Below are 25295 nucleotides of genomic sequence, written 5' to 3' on the forward strand. Positions count from 1 at the left end.
AATTTTTTTAGTTGTAAGTCAACACAATGCCTTTATTTTTATTTATTTATTTTTATATGGTGCTGAGGATAGAACCCAGTGCCTCACCTACACTAGGTGAGTGCTCTACCACTGAGCCATAACCCCAGCCCCATGACTACTTTTATTTGATTACTCTCTTACTATAAATATTACTTCTTATATCTCCTAAATAACCATAGTTTCCTAAAGGATAATTTCTATCAAAATTACTGATTTTAAAAAATTATTTTGGGGCTGGGGATGTGGCTCAAGCGGTAGCGCGCTCGCCTGGCATGCGTGCGGCCCAGGTTCGCTCCTCAGCACCACATACAAAGATGTTGTGTCCGCAGATAACTAAAAAATAAATATTAAAAAATTCCCTCTCTCTCTCTCCTCTCTCACTCTATCTTTAAAAAAAAATATTTTTATGGTTCATTATTTCTCCCATTACTCCATTCTCTCGTTCATCTACAAAAATTTCTTCAGAATATAGTTCAAACTCCTTGGGATACTATTTGAAGTGTTCTATCTTTCCAGCTTAATCTCTCATTTCTTCCACAGTTGACATAGTGTTTGTTTCTTAATATTTATCTGATTTTCCGTATCCTGCCTGAAGTGCTGTCACATTATTTTCAGTGGTAGCAATACTAGGGAACAGAACTTCAACTTCATTCGTGTGTGTGTGTGTGTGTGTGTGTGTGTGTGTGTGTGTGTTGTGCTAGAAATCAAACCTTGCCTTGTACATGCTAGGCAAATACTCTGCCGCTGAGTTACATTCCAGCACTGAGACCAGAGCTTTAAGATTTGAAAGTTTTTTTTTTTTTTTTAAGATATTTTTTTTAGTTGTTGATAGACCTTTATTTTATTTATTTAAATGCAGTGCTGAGAATCAAACCCAGTGCCTCACACATGCCAGGCAAGTGCGCTATCACTGAACCACAACCCCAGCCCCTGAAAGTTGTTTTTTAATACTTTTTTAAAAATTTATTTTTATAGGTTCTGAGGATCAAACCCAGTGCCTCAAATGTGCTAGGCAAGCACTCTACCATTGAGCTACAATCCCAGCCCAAGAGAGAAGAGAGAAAATTTTTAATATTTATTTATTTATTTTTAACTTTCGGCAGACACAACATCTTTGTTTGTATGTGATGCTGAGGATCGAACCCGGGCTGCACACATGCCAGGCGAGCCACATCCCCAGCCCTTGACTGAATTCTTAATTAGTCTTTTTTTTTTTTGGGGTGCTGGGATTGAACCCAGGGCATTGTGCATGCGAGGCAGGCACTCTATTAACTGAGCTATATTTCAAGCCCCTTAATTAGTCTTTATATCAATTATTGAGTATAGAAATGCTTTCAGTATATTTCCTTTTTCCTGCCTTTTCACTTTGGTCCGATAATTAGCTTTTAAAACTTCCATCATTTGAATCATGGCATAAATTCCAAGATTCACGCTTTATAAGCAAATAATTACAGGTATAATATGTATAAATTACAGGTATAATATGTATAAATTACAGGTATAATATGTATAAATTACAGGTATAATATGTATACTTGACTAGTATCCCTTGATAGAATTGGATATTTCTAACCTATAACAATTGGTAGAAAAGAAAATTACCACAAAGTATGATAGCTAGCACATGCAGTAATCCCAGCTTTTTGGGAGGCTGAGTCAAGAAAATCACAAATTCAGACCATCTGGAACAACATAGTGAGACCCTGTCTCAAAATAAAAACACAAATGGCTAGGAATATAGCCCAGTGGTAAAGGGTCCCTGGGTTCAATTCCTGGTACCACTGAATGGATAACAAAAGAGATTGCTGCTTATATGAATGGACTTACCCTGTTTAAAAACTGCTAATTCTAAGTAATACCAAATTGTCTCTGAAACATTTTTCTAGGAGTGAAAAAGTACACATAAAAGCAATTAGTGCTGGGCTGTGGTTGTAGCTCAGGGGTAGCACGCTTACCTGGCACATGTGAGGCATTAGGTTCAATCCTTAGCATCACATTAAATAAATAAATGAAAATAAAGCAAAGGTATTGTGTTCATCTACAATTAAAAAAAAAAAAAGGTATTAGTGCTCATTGCTAATAAATATTTTTTCCTTCATCCTCTGAATGTTCTCATTTAGTGAGAACTGAAAGAGTAGACTGATCTGTTTATTTGTTTTGTACTGGGGATTGAACCCAGCTACACTCCCAGCCATTTTTATTTTTTAAATTTTGAGATGGGGTCTTGCTGAGTTGGTGGATTCACTTAGTTGCTGAGGTTGTATTCAAACTTGCAATCCATTTGCCTCAGCCTTGCAAGTTGCTTGAATTACAGGGGTGTGCCACCCCACCCAGCAAGTGTACAATTCTTATTTGTGAAGTTGAGGCTTTTCTTATACTGCATGTTTTATAATCTGGGATATTTTTGATCTATTTTAATGACATATGTTAGAAATTATAGTGAAAATTTAAATATGAACTTTGGCTGAGAGCATAGCTCAATGGTAGAGTGCCTACCTTGCATGCATAATGTTGTGGGTTCAATCCCCAGTACTATACAAAAAATATTTTTAAATAAGTAAATAAAATTTAAAAATAAACAAACGGCCCCAGGACTGCATAAAAAAATTAAATAGTAATGGTTTGTATCCATTTACAACTAAAAACATTAAAAATAAATAAATAAAATGTTCAATTTGGATGTTATCAAACTCTGGAGCAAACCACCTTAGACTTGTCCTGAGTTTTCAACTCTTTGAAACACTGTCAGATGCTCATTTTGAAATTATTAAAATATTTTGCTACCCTTTTTGGGGGGGGGTCCTGGGGATTGAACTCGGGTCATTCAACATTGAGCCACATCCCCAGCCCAGTTTTGTGTTGTATTAGAGGCAGGGTCTCACTGAGTTGCTTAGTGCCTCACCATTGCTGAAGCTGACTTTGAATTCGCCATCCTCCTGTCTCAGCCTCCCCAAACCGCTGGGGTTACAGGTATGAACCACCGTGCTCAACTATGTTTTGCTACTTTTTTATTTTTAATATTTATTTCTTAGTTGTAATTGGACACAATATCTTTATCTTATTTATTTTTTGTGGTGCTGAGGATCAAACCCAGGGCCTCACACATGCTAGGTGAGTGCTCTACCGCTGAGCCACAATCCCAGCCCCTGTTTTTCTACTATTGTGCCGGTTTAAATTCTGGTGTCGGGCTGGGGATGTGGCTCAAGTGGTAGCATGCTCACCTAGCATGTGTGCGGCCCGGGTTTGATCCTCAGCACCACATACAAGCAAAGATGTTGTGTCTGCCGAAAACTAAAAAATAAATATTAAAATTCTCTCTTTGAAATTAATAAATAAATAAATAAATAAATAAATAAATAAATTCTGGTGTTGTGACTTTAGGCAGGTTTTTTTTTTTTTTTTAGCTTTTCTGAGGTTAGTTTTTTCATCTGTAATTTGGGTATAATTACTTCTCACAGGGTGATTTTTGAAAACCAAATGAGCCAGGCATGATCATGCCCCTATAATTCCATCAAATCTGGACATTGAGGCAGAAGGATTGCAAGTTCAAAGCCAGCCTCAGCAAATTAGCAAGGCCCTAAGACACTGTCCCAAACAATAAAGCTGGGCGCAGTGGTGCATGCTGAGGAGGCTGAGGCCAGAGGATCATGAGTTCAATGCCAGCGTCAGCAAAGGCAAGGCACTAAAGGACTCAGTGAGACCCTGTCTCTAAACAAAAAGTAAAATATGGCTGGGGATGTGGTTTAGAGGTTGAGTGTTCCTGAGTTCAATCCCTGGTACCAAAACATATAAATAAATAAAATTTAAAAAAAGGACTTGGAGTGTGGGTCAGTAGTTAAGCACTCCTGGATTTAATACCCAGTACCAAAATAATAATAATAATAATAACAACAACAACAACAAAAATAACAAAAAATAGTAACAACAAGAACAATAATAATGATTTTCAAAAACCAGTAACAGACCAGGCATGTTGATGCATGCCTGTAATCCCAGTGATTTAGGAAGCTAAGGTAGACAAATTTGAGACCAGCCTTAGTAAATTTAAACCCCTTCCCCCTTACTGTAAAAAAATAAAGGTCTGGGGTTGTGGTTCTGTGGTAGAGAGCTTGCCTGGCAGGTATGAGGTACTGGGTTGATTCTCAGCACTAAATAGCCTAGCCTTGTGCATGCTAGGCAAGTGCTCTATGACTGAGATGAAATAAGGGTCCATTGACAACTAAAAATATATTAGAAAAATTAATTAATAAAATAAACCTCTCTGAAATGAAGGAATGAGAAACAGTAAATGCGATAGGTAATTAAAGAAGAAAGACACACTTGAATGGTACCTGATAGAATTCACCAACAAATAATTCAGTGGTGCGTAGAGGAGACTATTGCCTGGAGCACTAGCCATCACTTCCAAAGATTTCAAGGGAGTGGGAGAGCTGTTGTCTACTGGGATATTAGATAATTCAATTTATTTTAATTTCTTTTAATATTTGAGATTGGGTCTTGTAGTGTTGTTCAACCTGGTCTTGAACTCATGGGCTTAAGTTAACCTTCCACCTCAGCTTCCTGTGTGGCTGGAACTATAGGCATATTCCACCACACCCAATTTTGGATATTACTTAATGGTTACTCTCAGAACCCTCACATAACACTGATTTAGTTAGGGTTTTTGCATTTTACTTACAGTACAGCACTGTTCAATAAATAGAATATTCGGTGAAGATGAATGTGTTCTATGTCTGCATTGTCTGATAGTAGTATTTACTAGGGCTGGGGCTGTAGCTCAGTGGCAGAAGCTTGCCTAGCATGTGTGAGGCACTGGGTTGGATCCTTAGCACTACATAAAAATAAATAAAGATATACTGTCCATACACAACTACTAAAAAAAAAAAAGTATTCACTAACCATGAGGGTTTTGAACACTTCAAATGTGATTAGTATGACTGAGGAACTGAATTTCTTTCTTTTTTTTTGTACTGAGAATTGAACCCAGGGGCACTCTACCACTGAGCTACATTCCCAGTCCTTTTGTTAATTTTCAACTTTTTATTTTGAGACAATTTTTTATTTTGTTCAGTTGATAAGGCTGGCCTCCTGCTTCAGCCTCCCATATTGTTCGGATTACAGGCATGAATCACTGCATCTGAACTGAATTTCTAGTTTCACTTAATTTTCATTAAATTGAATAGCCACATGCAGGGTATGGTGGCACTTGCCTATATAATTCCAAACTTAGGAGGCTGAGGCAGGAGGATTGCAAATTCAAAACCAGTCTGAGCAAATTAGCTAGCCCTAAGCAACTTAGTGAGACCCTGTCTCAAAATAAAAAATTTAAAAAATGGGTTAGGGTTGTGGCTTAGTGGTTAAAGTGCCCCTTGGTTCAATTTGTGGTACCAAAATTAAAAAAACAACCAATTAATGAACAGAATGACCACATGTGGCTTGTTGCTAGTATTTTGGACAATGCAGTTACAGAAGGTTATAGCACTTGGGATTTATTATTATTATTATGACTTTTAAAGAGAGAGAGGGAGAGAGAGAGAGAATTTTAATATTTATTTTTTAGTTTTTGGCGGACACAACATCTTTGTTTGTATGTGGTGCTGAGGATCGAACCCCGGCCGCACACATGCCAGGCAAGTGCACTACTGCTTGAGCCACAACCCCAGCCCGGGATTTATTATTTTTAAAATATGATTTTTGTGGCATAATTTCTTATTCTCAAGTTAATGATAATGAGTATTTTCTATCATTGAGTTCTATTTAAGGGCATAGCCTAATATCTCAAAAGCTGCAATAGTGAATTGACCAGTGAGCTATTTGATTGTGATAAAGTTATCTGTGTACAGATCACCAAAAGTTTTTTGTTTTTGTTTTTGGTAGCGTGTATTGGATCCATGGACACTTTTACCACTGAGCTACATGCTCAGTCCTTTTTTGTTTTTATTTGTTTGAGAAATGGTTTTGTTAAATTGTGAAGGTCTTGCTAAGCTGCTAAAGCTGGCCTGAAGCAATCCTCGTGCCTCAGCCTCCCCAGTGGCTGGGATTATAGGTATGCAGCACCACGCCCAGTTATTTGTTTATTTTTTGAGACAAGGTCTCACCAAGTTCCTGAGTCTGGCCTCAAACTTGTGATCCATTAGCCTCAGCTTCTTGAGTAGTAGGGATTATAGACGTTTAACACCTTGACCAACTAGTTCTTTCTTTTGGTTTTGTTTTTGCAGTATTGGCAACCTAACCCAGAGCCTTGCATATGTTAGGAAAGCAGTGTACCAGGGAGCTACATCTCCAGACCTAGAAAGTGACTTACTTATATAGGCGAATTCCCAATATCATGTGTTGTTTTCTCTCCAAATAACATGAGACAGCTTTTTTGTTGTTGTTTGTAAGGTATTGGGGATTGAACCCAGGGGTACTTAACCACAGGGCTACAGATCCAGCCTATTTTATTTTTTTTTAATACAGGGTCTCACTAAGTTGCTTAGGGCTTCACTGAGTTGCTGAGGTTGGCTTCGAATTTTCAGTCCTTCTGCCTCAGCCTCCTGAGTCATTGGGATTACAGGCGTGCGCTACTGTGCCTGGCTGAGGCTGCCTTTTAAATTTTAAATTGCATGTATTTATCAAGATTGCTTTTTAAAATTAATTACTTTTTAATTCTAATTAGTTATAAAGACTGCTTTTTTGATATATATATATATATACACACACGTGTGTGTGTGTGTGTATATATATATATATATATATATATATATATATATGGAAATACAAAGGATAAGACATTACTTGGTATATTGGTGTGGGAATGTAAATAGCTTTTTTTTTCTTGGTAGTAAGAATTGAATCTAGGGATGTTGTACCTCTGAGCTACATACCCAGCCCTTTTTTATTTTGAGATAGGGTCTTGCTAAGTTGTTTATTAGGGCCTTGCTAAATTGCTGCAACTGGCCTGGAACTTGTGATTCTCCCGTCTCAGCCTCCCAAGTCTTTGGGACAGGTGGGCATACCACAACACCTGGCTCAAATAGCTCTTTTTAAATTAAAATACATATATGTGTGTGCATGTGTGTATATGTGTATATGGAGAGAGATATAGATACAGCTTTTGTGATGCTGGGAATCAAAGCCAGGGCCTTGCTTGGCCTTGCTTATGCTAAGTAAGTACTCTACCTCTGAGCTGCATCCTCAGTCTAAAACAGTAAATTCTATATTAGCAAAATAAGATAATTTCTTCTTTTCTTTCTTTTTTCTTTTTTTGGTTATGCTGGGTATCTAACCTAAGACCTCTAACCCAGAGCCTAGTGCTTGCTAGGCAAGTGCTCTACCACCGAGCTATACTCTCAGCCCAGATATTTACTTTTTATATTTCTTCCTAAAAATTCTTCCGGAGGATATGGTAGTCACTTTGTCTAGATAAGTTTGTGTGGTTTAATTCTGATGTTTAATTTTATAGACTAATGTTTTCTTATATTTACCATGGCATGAACATTAAATATAAAGCCTTTGGGATCTAGAGGGACATGAATCAGTTAAATTTAACAAACATTACTAAAATTGTTCTTTTAGTTTTTTAAATTAGACTGTAATGCTCAATTAAGCATTCTTGGAAAATTCATAGAAGGGATCCAATAATCTTAATTTTCCACCACCCTTTTAATCTCATTTTAGCTGCACTAGGTGTTCAGCAGCCTTCACTTCTTGGAGCGTCTCCTACCATTTATACACAGCAAACTGCATTGGCAGCAGCAGGCCTTACCACACAAACGCCAGCAAACTATCAGATAACGCAAACTGCAGCATTACAGCAACAAGCCGCGGCTGCAGCAGCTGCATTGCAACAGGTGAATTTCTAATAGGTTTTAATATGGAATATTGAAGACTGTGATATCTGAGTAGCTAGGATTGCTATCTCCATTTTTTAAAAAAATGAAGAATTGTGGCTCTTATTATGATTTTTTTTCTGACAATATTATACTGTATATGCCTACACGTATGGGGGAAGTATAGTCATATAGTGAAAATTCTTTAGTTTTTAAATTGGACATTTCTCATACCTCAATTATTTGAAAAAAATTCAGCCTTTGATGGATTCCAGAGTATAAGTAATAATAATTTTATGTATTTTAGATATTTATTCTAGAAAATTTCAGGGTGATTTTGGTTGTGTATTTCTGTGTATATATATATATATACATATATATATCGCTTTTTTGAGAATAATATGTTGATAGCCATATTTTTCTTTGAATAATCTTTTTTTTTTAATTTTTCAGCAATATTCACAACCTCAACAGGCCTTGTATAGTGTGCAGCAACAGGTTAGTTTTTATTTTCCATGTTAAGAACTGATTTTAAAAAAGCCATGTGTTCCAAAATTCAGTTGACACAGATTTGTATTTATATTTCTTTTAGCTATCATAATATATGACTTGAATTCTTTGGTGGGAGTAGGGGATATGGAGTAGGAAAAAAGAGAAGGTCCTAAAAACCCAAATTTTCAACTAGTAGCCAGTCTTCTGAGATAGTATGTTGAGGATAATCTGGAATGAACCACTCTGATTCTTTGGACTATGCTCCTGTCTGGACTCGAACCTCTGTGCTACTCTGCTGAATTAGATCACTTGGGAAAAGTAAAAGCTCTTTTTCCTACTTGAAGCCTAATCCTTTCGTGGGTCACTAGTTTCCAACCTTTATTTTTTAGGTAGTAGAATTTATTGAGTTTTTGTTTCCTTCCCTCTAATGAAATGATGAATGAAACCCAAAATACAAAATATTTAAATAAAACTGTTGAAAATGGGAGGAAGCCTCCCCTTATAGTTCATACCCTATTCCTGGGCATTTTAGAACAATATGAAAATTCTTAACTTAGACTTAAAACATGTTTCTTTGGCCCCTTAAACTCATCCTCTAATCATTTCTCTTAAGGTCTTACCTCTGGGAGCTAGGAAGTGGTAAGAAAATACACGATTATCAAGGAAGGAAAGTTTGCCCTGCTGAAATCTAGATAAGTTTTAGACTAACTACCCATTCTCATCTTGTCCATAGCTTGGAGGTAGTGTTCAGTCCTTATGAGTATTATTGTTAAAAAAGTTTTAGGAACAGGGGTGTAGCTCAGTGGTAGAGCATTTGTGTAGCTTGAGGTTCATTCCCTAGCATGCTTCCCACTCAAAGGAAAAAAAATTTTTCCAGGACATACAGCTCTCAGAAGACGAAAATGATATACAAAAGAGGATCCAAAAATTGGATCCAAGGACAATATTGAACCAGGTGTGGTGTTGTATACCTGTAATCCCAGCTACTTGGGAAGCTTAAGCCAGAGGATCACAAGTTTGAGGCCAGCCTCAACAATATAGTGAAGTCCTATCTCAAAATATAAAGGATTGGGCTGGGTGTGGTGGCACACACCCGTAATGCCAGTGGCTCAGGAGGTTGAGGCAGGAGGATTGCAAGTTCAAAGCCAGCCTCAGAAACTTAGTGAGGCACTTTGCAACTTAGCAAGACCCTGTCTCTAAATAACTCAGTGGTTGAGCATCCCTGGGTTCAATCCTCAGTACCAAAAATAAATAAATAATAAAGGGCTAGGGGTGTTGCTCAGTGGTAGAACACTTGCATTGCATGGGTGAGATCCTGGAGTTTAATCCACAGTACTGCCAAAAAAAAAAAAAAAAAGACAGTGTGTAGGAATATTAGGACTTCTCAGTCCATAAGCTCTTGTCACCAGATCCATAGTCTATTTTCATCTTTGGCTTAAGCCCTCTGGGCCTTCAAAAGCATTTCATTTTCTCTGAAGATTACAGTATTTCACTAGTACTTTAAACTTCTGAAAATGGACAAGAGACTAATCTCACAATTACCTTGTTTTTAAATGCTCTGAGAGGGGCATTGTGGGGGTATGTGGCTCTGTGGGTGGTAGAGCACTTTCCTAGAGTGCACTGAGGCCCAGAGTTCAATCCCGGCACCACATAGAAAACTTATCATAAATTAAAAATACCCATAGACTTATACTTATTAAGTTATGAAACACTATTAAAGATTTTATGAGCTGGGTGTGGTGGCACCTGCTGTAATCCCAGCAGTTCGGGAGGCTGAGGCAGGAGGATCACGAGTTCAAAGCCAGCATGTGAGGTGCTAAGCAACTCAGTGAGACCCTGTCTCTAAATAAAATACAAAAAAGGGCTGGGGATGTGGCTCAGTGGTTGAGTGCTACTGAGTTCAATCCCTGGTCCTACCCCCACAAGAAAAAAAAATTATAACAAGGTACGTTGAACCACATAAAGATGGCGGTACTCAGCTACTCTTACAGAAAAAAAAAAATAGTATTTTAATAAGGTTGAAACTCTTAATAATTGGTTATTGCAGGTAATCTGAGTAGTTTGAATTAGAACCTCATACAGGTTCTATTATCCTCACATATATTGTTTTTATACCAGAATTTATAAGTTTTCCTCCTCGCTTCAGTTCCTTTTCCTTTCTGGTAATGGTGTATTTTTCTATTATCAGAGAAACCATATGTCAGAGTGTATGGTTCTTCATGGTATGCATGTCTATGGCAAATCCAACCATTAGGAGTGCTTCTCATATTGCAGGATATTTATATATGAATTGCATGGCCAATTTTATTCTTTGGTACAATTACTAAATTGATGATATTGAATCATTTCTGTAGCATGGTAATTAGCATATTGTGGAACTAGAAATCTTTAGGGAATTGTGGACTTTTTAGAAAAATTTTTATGGTGTTATTTCTATGAAATAACAACAGAAATCATTTTCTTTATTAAATATAGCTGTATGTGTGACTTCTTAATACTAGGTATGCAGTTAGAAATAGTTGTAGTTAGACTTATGCTAATTATGTGTTACCTTTCACATTTAAAAAAAATAATATTTAAAAGTAATTTTTCCATTTATAAAACATCTATGAAACAAATTGATCGTTCCTTTTCTTTTGTATGTTTTTTGTTTTGTTTTTTGTTTTTTTCCTATTTTCAGTTACAGCAACCCCAGCAGACCCTTTTAACACAGGTTAGTTTGGCATTACTTTATTTCTTTTGATTATCTGAATAAAGAGTAGACTAATGTTTTATTTCTATTCTAGTTTTTATTTCAGAGTTTAAAGGTATTTGTTGTATTCACATAATAATTTAGCAGTATATTGCTAAATAAAGGTGAAAATTTGTTATTGTGTTTTGATTGCAAGCCCAGCTGTTGTATAGCTTGAATAAATAAGAATTCTTATTTTAAATTTAATACTGATTTTTTGCTTTTATATTTTCTTTATAGCTAAAGTTTTGGAAATTTTGGGATGTTTAATTTTTAACTTGACCTTAGTAGGTAAAGTCATCATGTTATCAGTTTGATTTTTGAGCAACATTAAAATGTTTTGGAACTTTTGGGCCTGATGGTATAGTTCTGGTAGAGTGCATGTTTAGCATGTGTGAGGCCCTGGATTTAATTCATACCTAGCGCAAAAAATAAAAATAAAGTTTTGAATTTTTAATATGTACTGCTATCTTAGAGCTTGTTACAAACCACTTAGTTTCTGTCATATAATTTTTTTCTCTTACAACCCTTTAAAAGGTGTTAAAAACATTCCTTGCTTATTAACTAAGGCGCTGGGCTGTATTTGGCCAATGGACCATGGTTCACTGGTATTTTTGTACAGTGAATATTAAGCAGTTGTTAAAAATGGAACAGAATCCCCATGCTGGGGATTGAACCCAGGGCCTTGTACATGCTGTGTACCCCCCCTACCACTGAGGTCCACACTCATCCCTAGAACTTAAGTATGAATGTAAAATTATATCTCAGATATGGGAGGTAGAGGAAAAAGTATGATGCAATATGCATTGTATGTTTCCATTTACTTAAGAGGGAAGAGGGAGGATATCATTTATCAGTGTGTGCATTATCTCCAAAAGGCCCTTGATAGTATGCTTCATGCATAGGAAACTGGGTGGCTGAGGAACAAGGATAGGAGAGAAGCTTTTCACTGTGTAACTTTTTGTATCTTTTTAGTCTTTTTTAAAAGTAAAGGATTAAAAGTATTTTTTAAAAGAAAAATGCAGTACATTTAAGAAATCAATTAATCTGTTCTTATTAAAGAACTAAAATCCAGTAATACCGATCTTACTTTCAATTCCCAACATGAGAATTTCAAAATTAAATAGGATAGCTGTAGAAGTTTCTTTCCTTACCATAACATCTCCCAGTGTGTGCCCATAAAGTATAACAATCTTAAGATGTTAAAGAAATTTTTTGAGGTTTTTTTCCCCCCACTATTGGGGATTGAACCTGGGGGTACTCTACTACTGAGCTACATCCCCTTTTATTTCTGAGGATTGAGACCCTGAGTGCTTTACCACTGACTTAAATTCCCCAGACCTTTTGTTATTTATTTATTTTTAAACATCAAATTGTATACTTTATTTTAATGTGGTGCAGAGGATCAAACCCAGTGCCTCACACATGCCAGGCTAGTGCTCTGCCACTGAGCTATAATACCAGTCCCTTTTGAGACAGGGTCTCACTAAGTTGCTTTTGGCTTCCCTAGGTTGCTGAGGTTGGCTTGAACTTATGATCTTCCTGCCTTAAGCCCTCAAATTGCTGGGATTATAGGCATGCACCACCATACCTGCCTTTTTATTTTGAAACAGGGATTTGATAGACTGTCCACAATAGTTGTGAACTTGTGATCTTCCTGCCTCAACTTCCCGAATACCGGTGCACCACCAGACATAGTGTTTTGTTGTTGTTGTTGTTTTTTGAAGTGGTGTCTTTGCCATGTTGCCCAGTTTCATATAAAACTTACGGATACAAGTATTCCTCCTGCCTCAGCCTCCAAGTAGCTTGGACTACAGGAAGAAATTTATTTATTTTTGGTACTGGTGATTAAACCCAGGGCACATAACCATTGAGCCACATTCCAAGCCATTTTTGTTTTTTATTTTGAGACAGGGTCTCACTAAGTTGCTGAGGCTGGGCTCAAACTTGCCTAAGTTGATGAAATACTGAGTTCCTTGACTATATTTTGGAGTTTCCTAAACCTTTAGTATGCTGATAAGGATTTTGATTTTTTTGTTTGTTTGTTTTTTGGAGGGGGGTGCTGGAATTGAATCCAGGGGTGCTTTACTACTAAGCTACATTTTCAGTTTTTTTATTTTGAAAAATGGTCTAAGTTGTTGAGGCTGGCCTCTAACTTGTGATCCTCCTGCCTCAGCATCCCAAATAGTAAGGATTATACAGGCATCTGACATTACACCCAGCTTTTTTGTTTGTTTTTTTGGTGGTGGTACTGGTGCTTGAACGCAGGTTTTTGCATAGACTAGGTAAGTTCTCTTGCACTGAGCTACATCCCCAGTCTTTTCTGGACTTTGAATTTCTAAGAGGGAGTTAAAATAGTGTTTTTGCAACTCATTGCACGATGATTCTTTTGCCTTGGAGCAACCCTGAAGCTTTTTGAGGAAAGTTATGGATGAAATAAGTTAAATAATTTTATAGATTTTCAGACTTAGGTCTCTCAAGGTGTACATACATGTATTTTATAATTTCATATAATTTTTAACATTTTGAGCTAAAATTGTCATTTTTAATTTCCAGGTAATTTCAAGTCATTATCTTAATATGATGTTGATTTTCTTCAATAGCCAGCTGTTGCGCTGCCTACAAGCCTTAGCCTGTCTACTCCTCAGCCTGCAGCACAGATAACTGTATCTTATCCAACACCACGGTCCAGTCAGCAACAAACCCAACCTCAGAAACAACGTGTTTTCACAGGAGTGGTTACAAAGCTACACGATACATTTGGATTTGTGGATGAAGATGTATTCTTTCAGCTTAGGTAAACTTCATTAGGTGTTGAGATGACTTATTGAATTCTGTATAAAGTACTTGTGATAAGATAAGCTAAAATTTTCTGTTTTAATCATTCACTTTGTATTATGGTCCTATCTGTGATGTGTTTGGGTGGGAAAATGTGGTTAAGTATATGTTTTGATTATTGAACACCAACTAATTGTGAATTCTTTTTTTTTAGTTGTAGATGGACACAATACCTCTATTTATTTATTTATTTTTTAATGTGGTACTGGGGATCAAACCCAGTGCCTCACACATGCTAGGCATGCAGTGTACCACTGAGCCACAACTCCGGCTCTAATTGTGGATTCTTTATAAATATTTTCTTAGAACTAGGTGGCATTTCTAACTCTTCATGGGCAGACTTTGAGATTGGGGGTTGATTAATTATGACTTTTAAATCCTAATATTCTCGTTTGCCATGCTGATGATATAGACTAAGAATTTTTTTTTTTTTTAATTGAAAAGTTAGTGAATAGGATCAAATGGTTGATGGACAAACATTGACAATAGTACTTTGGTTCCTTTATGGTAGTTGTAGGCAATATGAATTTTCTTAGATATATCAAGAATATTTCTAATGAACTTCCTTAGAATGGTCACATTTGGGACTCAGTTGCTGTAGAAGATTTTTGTATAAAAGGGATTCCCATTTTTTTGTCTTCTTTCCAAAACCTGAAGCAAATTTTACTTTTGGGCTCTAAAAGTTAGTGCCATAAGCAGAAGGGCATAACTTAGGAGATTATGAGGTGGTAAATTATTTCTTGTACTTCAAAACTTCTGTTTATATATAGAGGGTGAAACGTTCAGTTCTGAAATGAATCTACAGATATATCTACTTTTGTAAGAGCTCTCCAGTCTTCCATTTCTGGTATAGTGTGTTTTATTTATTTATTTATTTGTTTATTTATTTATAGTTATAGATGGACACCATACCTTTATTTATGTTTATGTGGTGCTGAGGATCGAACCTGGTGCCTCAATTGTGCTAGGCAAATGCTCTACACTGAGCTACAACCCAGCCATATAGTGTATTTTGTGTGTGTGAGTGTGTGTGTGTGTGTGTGTGTGTGTGTGTGTGTGTGTGTGGGGCTGGGGATTGAACCCAGGGCCTTTTGCATGTGAGGCAAGTACTCTACCAACTGAGCTATATCCCCAGCCCCCTAAAGTGTAGTTTTAAATGCTAAGTGTGTAAAATTGAAGGGGGGGGGGCGATGTCTTTTTTTTCCCCCCCCCAAATATTTTTTAGCTGTTGATGGACCTTTATATTATTTATTTGTATATGGTGCTGAGAATCTAACCCAGCGCCTCACACATACAAGGCAAGCACACTACCACTGAGCCACGACCCCAGCCCCGTGGGGGGTGATCTCTTAATTGTGTTTATTTTTTTCCCCCCAGTGCCGTCAAAGGGAAAACTCCACAAGTGGGTGATAGAGTATTGGTTGAAGCTACTTATAATCCTAATATGCCTTTTAAATGGAATGCACAAAGAATCCAAACACTACCAAATCAGGTACATAAAATGTTGAACTAATTATCATGGAAATTTGGTAATTGAGTCTTCCATTTGACAAAAAACATTTTATCTCTTTTGTTTTTATTAAGAATCAGTCCCAAACCCAACCTTTACTGAAGACTCCTCCTGCTGTACTTCAGCCAATTGCACCACAGACGGCATTTGGTGTTCAGGCTCAGCCCCAGCCTCAGTCACTACTGCAGGCACAGATTTCTGCGGCTTCTATTACACCACTATTGCAGACTCAGCCACAGCCTTTATTACAGCAGCCACAGCAAAAAGGTATTGCCTGCATGTATTCTTGTTTTTAATTTCAGACTAATGTGTGTTATGATTTATTTGTTCAAATATAAAGAACATGCTTTTAATTATAAAATAGGCAGGGACATCCAGGAGGTTGAAAAAGAAGGATCTCTTGAGCAAGTAAGTATATGACCAGACTGGGCAATATAGTGAGACCCTATCTCAAAATATCTGACAGGGACTTTGAGGAAACTTGAAAGGAAGCTTAAATATCCTGAACAAAACATCCTGTAATTCTCTACCTATATGGAAGTAGTTTTGTTTTATTTCTTGTAGTGATAACAAATTCAGTGAATAGGAAATTCAAAGATATGTTTCTTGAGTACTTAAATATCAGAACTGTTATCCCTTGTGCCCCCTTTTGGTATCACATACCAACAATATTTTATTTATACATGTGAATCTTTTCTTTTTAATTAATTAATTTTTATTCATTTTATTGATTTATTTTGGTACCAGGTATCAAACCCAGGGGTGCTTAACAACTGAGACACATTATTAGCTCTCCCCCCCATACATGGAGTATAACTTATTCTAATTAGGATTTTATTCTTATGGTTGTACATGATGTGGAGTTACCCTTGTCTTGTAGGAAAGGAAAGTTATGTCTGAATAATTCTATTGTCTTTTCTGTTTCCCTCTCCCCTCCCTTCCCTTCATAACCCTTTGTTTAATCCAATGAACGTCTGTTCTTCCCTTCCTATCCTTGCTTGTACATTAGCATACACATATCAGAAAATTTAGCCTATGGTTTTTTGGGACTGGCTTATTTCACTTAGCTTTGATATTTTTCAGTTCCATTCATTTACCAGCAAATGCCATGATTTCATTCTTTATGGCTGAATAATATTTCTTTCTTTTTTTTTTTTTTTTAAAGAGAAAGTGAGAGAGGGGAGGAGAGAGAGAGAGAGAGAATTTTCAATATTTATTTTTCAGTTCTCGGCGGACACAACATCCTTGTTGGTATGTGGCGCTGAGGATCGAACCCGGGCCGCACGCATGCCAGGCGAGCGCGCTACCGCTTGAGCCACATCCCCAGCCCGCTGAATAATATTTCATTGTGTATATATACCACATTTTCTTTATTCATTCATTTGTTAAAGGACACTTAGGTTAGTTCCATGGTTTAGTTATTGTGACTTGAGCTGCTATAAAACATTGATGTGGCTGCATCACTCTAGTATGCTTATTTTTAAGTTCCTTGGGTATAAATCAGGGAGTGGGATAACTGGATTAAATGGTGGTTCCATTTCATGTTTTCTGAGGAATCTCCATACTGCTTTCCATAATGGTTGCACCAATTTGAAATCCTCCTGTACATGTGAACTGGTGTTAGTAATTCTGTTATGTTATTGGGGATCATACCCAAGGGTACTCTACAACTGAGCTACATGCCCCAGCCCTTTTTATTTTATATTTGGTAGTGGGGATTGAACCTAGGAACACTCTTCCACTGAGCTACATTCCTAGCACCCCCTCTTTTTTTTTAATAGTTTTTTAAAATAAGGGAATGTTTTTATACCTTGTTTTTATTTATTTGTTTTTATGTGGTGCTAAGAATTGAACCCAGTGCTTCACACATTCTAGGTAAGCACTCTACCACTAAGCTACAACCTCAGCCCCTTTCCAGCCCTTTTTATTTTTTGAGACAGTGTCTCACTAAGTTGCTTAGTGCCCTCACTAAATTGCTGAGGCTAAAAGCCTTGAACTTACTATTCTGCCTCAGCCTTCCAAGTTTCTGGGATAGTAGGTGTGTGTTGGCTACATCCAACCCTTGTTTATTTTTTATTTTGAGACAGAGTCTTGCTAAGTTGTCCAGGTAAGTTGTTTGGGTTTGCCTCTAACTGTTTCAGCTTCACGACTTGCTGTATATACAATTGTGTGCCACTGTGCCTGGGATTATACAGTGTTTAAAATGGCAGTTAGCCTGCTGTGTGCCATGATACATACCTGGAACCCCAGCAATTTGGGATGCTGAGGCAGGAGGATCAAAAGTTGGAGGCCAGGGGCTGGGGTTGTGGTTTAGTGGTGGAGTGCTCGCCTAGCATGTGCAGGGTCCTGGGTTTGATCCTCAGCACCACATTAAAATAGAGGTATTGTGTCCAACTACAACTAAAAACTAAATATTAAAAAAAAAAAAGTTGGAAGCCAACCTGGACCTGTTTCAAAACAAAAAATAGAAAAGATCTGGTGATGTAACTCAGTGGTAGAGTACCCCTAGGTTTAATCATTTTTATTTATTCATTTTTTTAATAATTTTAGTTGTAAATGGACATAATAACTTTATTTTTTTTATTTTTAGAGATATATAATTTGGCATTTTCTCTTTCATTGTATGTTATTATACTAGAGCAAAGTGATAAAATGTATAACTCCATGGTATAGCTATAGCAAAATGATAAAACCAGGTTACAGCATAATGGATTATTAATTTTAAATGAACACCTGATTGTTCACTACTCAGGTCAAAAAATACACATTGCTTGCTGGGAATATAGCTCAATTGGTAGAGTGCTTGCCTAGCATGCGTGAGGCCTTGGGTTCAATCCCCAGCACTACCACCACCAACAACAAAAAACACATTGCTAATACTTGTGTGTAGTGCTAGGGATCAAACCCAGTGCTGTGTTTCATAACTGGCAAGCACTCTACCAGTGAACTACATTCCTCAACACCCATGTGCCTCCTTTTTTCTCAAAGTATATATCCTGAATACAATTTAGCTTTGTCTGCTTTTGAACTTAATATGAGATTCCACTTATATTCTAGCTTGTGTAAGGTTTTTTACACCATTATGTTAAAAGTTTTTTCTTCTGTTTATTTCATGTGGGTATAGTTTGTTCATTTTCATTGTGCATTTCCATTGTATGAATATTGAACAATTATATGTTCTCCTTTACTAATCATTTGGTTATTTCTTGTTTTGGTTTCTGTAAACATTCTTGTGTGTTCACAGACAATGTGTGTGACTTTTTCTAGGGTATGTATCTTTGAATGGAATTGTTGGGTGTGAGGAGTACATGTATCTTCTTAGATAATACCAAACTGTGTCCAAACTACTTGTTTCCTCCAAGTATCTGACAGTTAGTTCTCTGATCTCTGATTTTTTTCCTCATAGTTTTCTTAAAATATCTTATTTTACAATTGTGAATTGGGATTTGAGTACCTATTTGTTTGTTTTGATAGTAGGTTTTCAAACCTGGATCTCACATACTTAGCACTCTACCACTGAGCTATAGTCCTTGCCCTAAAACAGGACCAGTTCTACAACAAAATGTGTAAATTATGATAACTGTGAATGAACAATTTTATTCCCAATTGTTAGACTAATTTCATCTAATCTCATAATACTTTTGTACTTTCTTTAAATGTGTTAATTTAATTTTATTTTTTTCTGTATTTTTTTTTTGAAGCTGGCTTATTGCAGCCCCCTGTTCGTATAGTTTCACAACCACAACCAGCACGAAGATTAGATCCACCATCTAGATTTTCAGGAAGGAATGACAGAGGAGATCAAGTGCCTAATAGGAAAGAAGACCGAAGGTATGTTTTAAGAATATAATATAGATGGTGGTGGTGATTACTCAAAATGTGAATGCACTTAATGCCACTGAACTGTGCAGATCAAACTGGTTAATGTGATAAACTTCGTGTCACATACATATAACATATTTTTTTGGGGGGGTACCGGGGATTGAACCCAGGGGTGCTTAATCACTGAACCACATCCAAAGCCCTTTTATTTTTTGCCTTGAGACAGGGTCTTAAGGCCTTGATAAATTGCTAAATTGCCCAGCAACATAACATTTAAAAAATACATTTTTGAAGAGTTAAAAATGTCTTGTTTTGGGGCTGGGGATGTGGCTCAAGCAGTAGCGCGCTCGCCTGGCATGCGTGGGGCCCGGGTTCGATCCTCAGCACCACATACAAACAAAGATGTTGTGTCTGCCGATAACTAAAAAATAAATATTAAAAATTCTCTCTCTCAAAAAAAATGTCTTGTTTTTATTACCTATTACATTATTTCTTTAAAAAATTGCCATCATGCCAAAAATATTAGTAATAATTTTATTTAAATTTACTTTAAGTCGTGAAAGGGAAAGAGAAAGACGTAGATCCAGAGAAAGATCACCTCAAAGGAAACGTTCCAGGGAGAGGTCTCCCAGAAGAGAGAGAGAAAGATCGCCTCGGAGAGTTCGGCGTGTTGTTCCACGTTACACAGTGCAGTTTTCAAAGTTTTCTTTAGATTGGTAAGTTCTTTTTTTCTCTTTCAGTTATTAACTTTGTAATTTTAGTGTGGATTAATGTGGAATGTGTTACAATCAGGATATTTTACCTGGGAAAATCATTATGTGCTGACATCTGGTGCTCTTATAAGGATAGAAATGCAATTTGAAGTAGTAATTTATTTCTCTGCTAGAGTGTATTATTTATAGTACTCATAACTTTAATAAGTTATCAACCATTCAAAAAGAAAACCTCTAAAGGAAATTCTGTTGTGATGAAATCATTGCTTAACATTAGAATTATTTAAGATCCACATTTATTGATGAAGATCCACATTATATGTGATGAAGCAATAACAAGTAAACCAATTGTTTCAAGCTTATTTGTGATAATATAGTATAAAGTCTGAATTGGATCTGCATATGTTCTGAGACCTATATAATATACATGTGTTTGTGTTGTGAAATTCTGTTGTGATGAAATCATTGCTTAACATTAGAATTATTTAAGATCCACATTTATTGATGAAGATCCACATTATATGTGATGAAGCAATAACAAGTAAACCAATTGTTTCAAGCTTATTTGTGATAATATAGTATAAAGTCTGAATTGGATCTGCATATGTTCTGAGACCTATATAATATACATGTGTTTGTGTCCATAAATAAATTATTGAGCTTTTGGAATCAGAGGTTGGGGCAAGTTACCAAGAACTTCTCAGTTTCGTCTATAAAATCCATTAGCTTGCAGAATTATTGTTTGGTTCAGTATCTAGAGCACCCAGAGTGAGGCAATTTTAGATTTTCCTTAATTGATAATAGTAGTGAGTTACGATGGCAACTAGGGTTGGTAGATTTAACAAATGGAAAAAGCAAATGGACAGTAAAATAAGAAAATCTTTAAAAGCAGTGTCAGAACTGTTTGTCATAGGTGCAAATAATGTGTGTACTTGAATGACCTGAGAAGATATTGTTGCACTTCAACAAAGAATAATTTATTATGTTGGCCTATCAAAAGTTGAAATTTCTGCATATTCATTTCTAGATCTGATAAACAGTGTGCTTTAGTGTACTGAATACCAAGAAATTCTTAACTGGTGACTTTGCTTGTTTATATTACTTCATTATTTATTTACTCTTAACTTTGGCCAGATTAGCAAGTACTCCTAATTTATACTAGTTTTGTTATTATCCTTTTTTACTGTTAGGCTTAAAAAAATCTGTTGGTACCAAAACTACTTCATTCCCCAAGGTACTAAATAGAGGAGCTCTAATTTTTATGCATCTTTCCCAGTATTAAACACTATATAGGAAGAGTTGGTAAGATACATAATTGAGGCGGGCGCCATGGCTCACACCCATAAATCCTAGCAGGTTGGGAGGCTGAGGCAGGAGAATTGTGAGTTCAAAGCCAGCCTCAGCAACTTAGTGAGGACCTGTCTATAAATAAAATATAAAAAAGGGCTGGGGATGCGCCCTGCTATCAAAATAAATAAGGATATGAAATAGAACAGCTCCTACTAAAGATCACCTTCACAGTTTCACTTTTACTGCTAACAATATCAATCGAACCCATTACAAATAAACATCATTTTAAAGTTTCCATGTCTCCTTAATCTGTAGTTGTGGAAATCAAATTTTTTATACTAATATAATTATGAGCACTTATTTGCAATTAATGCTTTATGTGGACTTATGTCTGTTTTATCATAGATTTTTTTCCTTATGGGGTAAAACTTCTTAAATTCTGGTACTGAGAAACTATTACCTATACTTTGTTCCTTAAAAATAAAACTCAAATATATTTTGCACACTTTTGATACAATCTTTATTTATTTTTTAGTTTTAGGTCGATACAATATCTTTATTTTATTTTTATGTGGTACTGAGGATCGAACCCAGTTCTTCATACATGCTAGGCAAAGTTCTCTACCTCTGAGCCACAACCCCAACCCCTTGACAGAAGCTTAACCAGATAAAGTATAATTATATCAGCAGCCACAATAGAAAATTATCACAAAATAAAATAAAAGTAAAATAAAATATTATTTTATTTTGTGATGTTGGGATTAAACCAGGGCTTTGTATATGCTAGGCAATTAGTCTGTTTCTAAGCTATATACCCAATGTATCTCTATTTTTTGTTTTTAGGTATCTGATAAAGACATCTCTACATAGAGATTAGTTTTTTTTTCTTTTCTCCTTCCTTTCTTCCTGTACTAGGGATTGAACCCAGGGGCACTTTACCTATGAAGTATATCCCCTGCCCTTTTTATTTTTATTTTGAGATGGGGGTCTCCTTAAGTTGCAGAATCTGTCCTTGAACTGTCCATCTTCCTGTCGCAGTCTCTTGAGTTGCTGGGTTACATATGTGCTCCAACATGTCCAGCAGAATTCATGTATGTGTTTCATTTTTTGTGTGTCTGTGTGTGTGGTAATGGCGTTGAACCCAATGGTACTCTATTGAGCTACATCTCCAAATCTCCAGCCATTTTTTTTGTTTTGTTTTGAGACGGTCTCACAAAAGTGCACTCTTTCTGTCATAGCCTGGTGAGTTTCTAGAATTGGACCACCTCACCTACTCATTATGCTTTTTTTTTTTTTAGTTGGGCACAATACCTTTATTTTATTTATTTTTATGTGCTGCTAAACCTAGTACCTCACATATTCTTGGCAAGTGCTGTACCCCTGAGATATAACTCTGACCCTCAATTATGCTTTTTGTAAAATTTTTTTTTTATAGTTGTAGATGAATACAACATCTTTGTTTATCTTTATGTGGTGCTGAGGATAGAACCCAGGGTCTCACACATGCTAAGCAAGTACTCTACCACTGAGCTACAATCCCAGCCCGTCAGTTATGCCCTTTTGTTCACTTGTTTATCTTTGAGTTTCTCGCCTTTAAAATCTGCTTTTTACGGGCTGGGGATGTGGCTCAAGCGGTAGTGCGCTCGCCTGGCATGCATGCAGCCCAGGTTCGATCCTCAGCACCACATACACCGCCAAAAACTAAAAAAAATAAAAATTAAAATCTGCTTTTTGAGGAAAAGGAAACTAATTGTTTTTTAAATTTTTATTAGTTATTGATGGACCTTTATTTATTTTTTGTTTATATGTGGTGCTGAGAATCGAACCCAGTGCCTCACACATGCTAGGCAAGCACTCTACCACTGAGCCACAACCCAGCCCCAGGAATCTAATCTTTAAAATATCAGTGCCAGATTTAAAAGGCAAGAGTTCTATTTCCTTTTTACATAATAATAATAATTAGGTATTGATTTACTTAAATTCTTATAGAGAAGTATAGAGGTATAGATAATATAAAGAACACATATATATTTATTTCATTTGTATTTTAATATTTGATTTTTAATTTAAGTGTAGTGATCTACAAGCTTACTCTAGAATAGAACTTGAATTTTTTCTTTGCTGAATAAGTCTGATTGAGGGGTATTTGAGTACTAATTTGGTATTACTCTTATCCCTTCTTTGTATGTATTTTGTGTGACTTATGATTTTCTCAAGTAATATACATTTTAAACTAAGTCAAAACTACTTTTGTTTCAATCTTCTCTAGAGCTGTGGGTTTTCTTTATTTCAAAGTGTCTTCTCTAATGAATTATAAGCTACATACAAAAAGTAGAGAAGTAAAGGTAACACTTAGATACTGATAATTCAAAACTGCAACTATATACAAATTTTGAAAAACAAAAATTTCACATATCTCCATCTGAATTTGTACTTCATTTAATTGGCTATTTTCAAATTGCTTTTTACTCTGTAAGGTTATTTAGCTTCAGAATTATGTGAATGTATAACCTTTGGTGTAAGGCTGCTTATTCACTACTTATGTCTGTTTTTCAGTCCTAGTTGTGACATGATGGAACTAAGGCGCCGTTATCAGAATTTATATATACCTAGTGACTTTTTTGATGCTCAGTTTACATGGGTGGATGCTTTCCCTTTGTCAAGACCATTTCAGCTTGGAAATTACTGCAATTTCTATGTTATGCACAGAGAAGTAGAGTCATTAGAAAAAAATATGGCCATTCTTGATCCTCCAGATGCTGACCATTTATACAGTGCAAAGGTTTGTATTTGTGATTTACAGCTTAATTTCTTCATAGTAGTTCAAAAATAAGAGGATATGTGGAACCATTCTTTTTTTGGGAGGGGATATGGGGGATTGAACTCAGGGGCACTTGACCACTGAACCATATCCCCTTAAGTAATTTAACCTCTTTGTGCCTCACTTATTATGCAATAAAATAATGGTTGTTTTAACATTTTAATCCTTATAAAAATGTGAAGATGAAGTTGAAAGTTGAATGTTATGACTTTTTTGTTTGTTTTTTTAATATTTATTTTTTAGTTTTCGGCAGACACAACATCTTTATTTGTATGTGGTGCTGAGGATTGAACCCGGGCGCGTGCCAGGCGAGCGCGCTACCGATTGAGCCACATCCCCAGCCCTGTTTGTTTTTTGTACTGGGGATTTAACCTAGGGACACTTTACCACTGAGCTACATCCCCTACCCTTTTTTATTTTTTATGACTTTTAGCCCCAGATGAAACTTAATATTGGTTGAATGTACTAAATTTTTGTCTTTAGGATAACATTCAGAATATGGCTATCAGAGTTAGTTTTCTTCTGGTTTAAAACGTTATTTGATCTAAAAAGCATCCCTTAAATCTCGAGTGGTGGCAGGCAGACATTCATAGTCAGGTAATACAGTTTGTTGAGTCAAGTTGGCAGTTGTGAAAGACTCAATTTGGTTTGTTAAGAGATGCCCCAAGCTGGGAGTGGTGGCTCACGCCTGTTATTCCAGCAGCTCAGGAGGCTAGGCAGGAGGATGTCAAGTTCAAAGCCAGCTTCAGCAATTTAGCAAGGTTCTATCTCTAATGAAATACAAAAAGGGGTTGGGGATGTGGTTCAGTGGTTAAGTGCCCCTAGATTCAATTCCTGGTAAAAAACAAAACAAAACTCAAACCTGATAGAAAAGAATTCCAGAATATTTCTATGACAATAGCAATAGATTTTGCTATAATGGGATTTAGAATGTCTTTGGATGCTGTTAAAGTTCTTTTGAAATTAACCTATCATCCCTATTAATAACATCATTGTGGGTGGCTCAGTACTTTTTGGCAAAGGGTTTGAGAACCTCATGAGGTAAAATTTTGTTCCCTTTTCTTCCATAATATTTTCTATTTGTAAATTAAAATAATTTCAAAAATTTAAAAAAATCTTCCCTTGATAAGTTAAAACTTTATAAGGTATTTAATATTTTAACTTATTTCTGTAACATTTTGCATCCATTTTTATGAGAAATTTCAAATAACTAAAATGTGAGTTTAAGTAGTAGTGCTTCTCATTT

General features: G+C 36.1%; 1 protein-coding gene across 4 annotated transcripts in view; it reads left to right on the top strand.

The window, feature by feature from the left end:
- Positions 1–25295, top strand: part of CCAR1 (cell division cycle and apoptosis regulator 1) — a 53598-nt gene that overhangs the window by 5504 nt on the left and 22799 nt on the right. For 2 of the 4 annotated variants that reach the window (XM_081268281.1, XM_081268282.1), the window contains exons 3-11: positions 7681–7853; positions 8286–8330; positions 11005–11037; positions 13659–13852; positions 15271–15385; positions 15478–15670; positions 19105–19234; positions 19780–19941; positions 23785–24010. In XM_081268281.1, coding sequence (XP_081124407.1) covers positions 7681–7853; positions 8286–8330; positions 11005–11037; positions 13659–13852; positions 15271–15385; positions 15478–15670; positions 19105–19234; positions 19780–19941; positions 23785–24010 — 1271 coding nt within the window. The other 2 variants (XM_081268283.1, XM_081268284.1) reach the window with 2 other exon arrangements.

The sequence above is a fragment of the Spermophilus citellus genome (genome assembly GCF_964194105.1).
Source record: "Spermophilus citellus genome assembly, chromosome: 15".
NCBI classification, from domain to species: domain Eukaryota; kingdom Metazoa; phylum Chordata; class Mammalia; order Rodentia; family Sciuridae; genus Spermophilus; species Spermophilus citellus.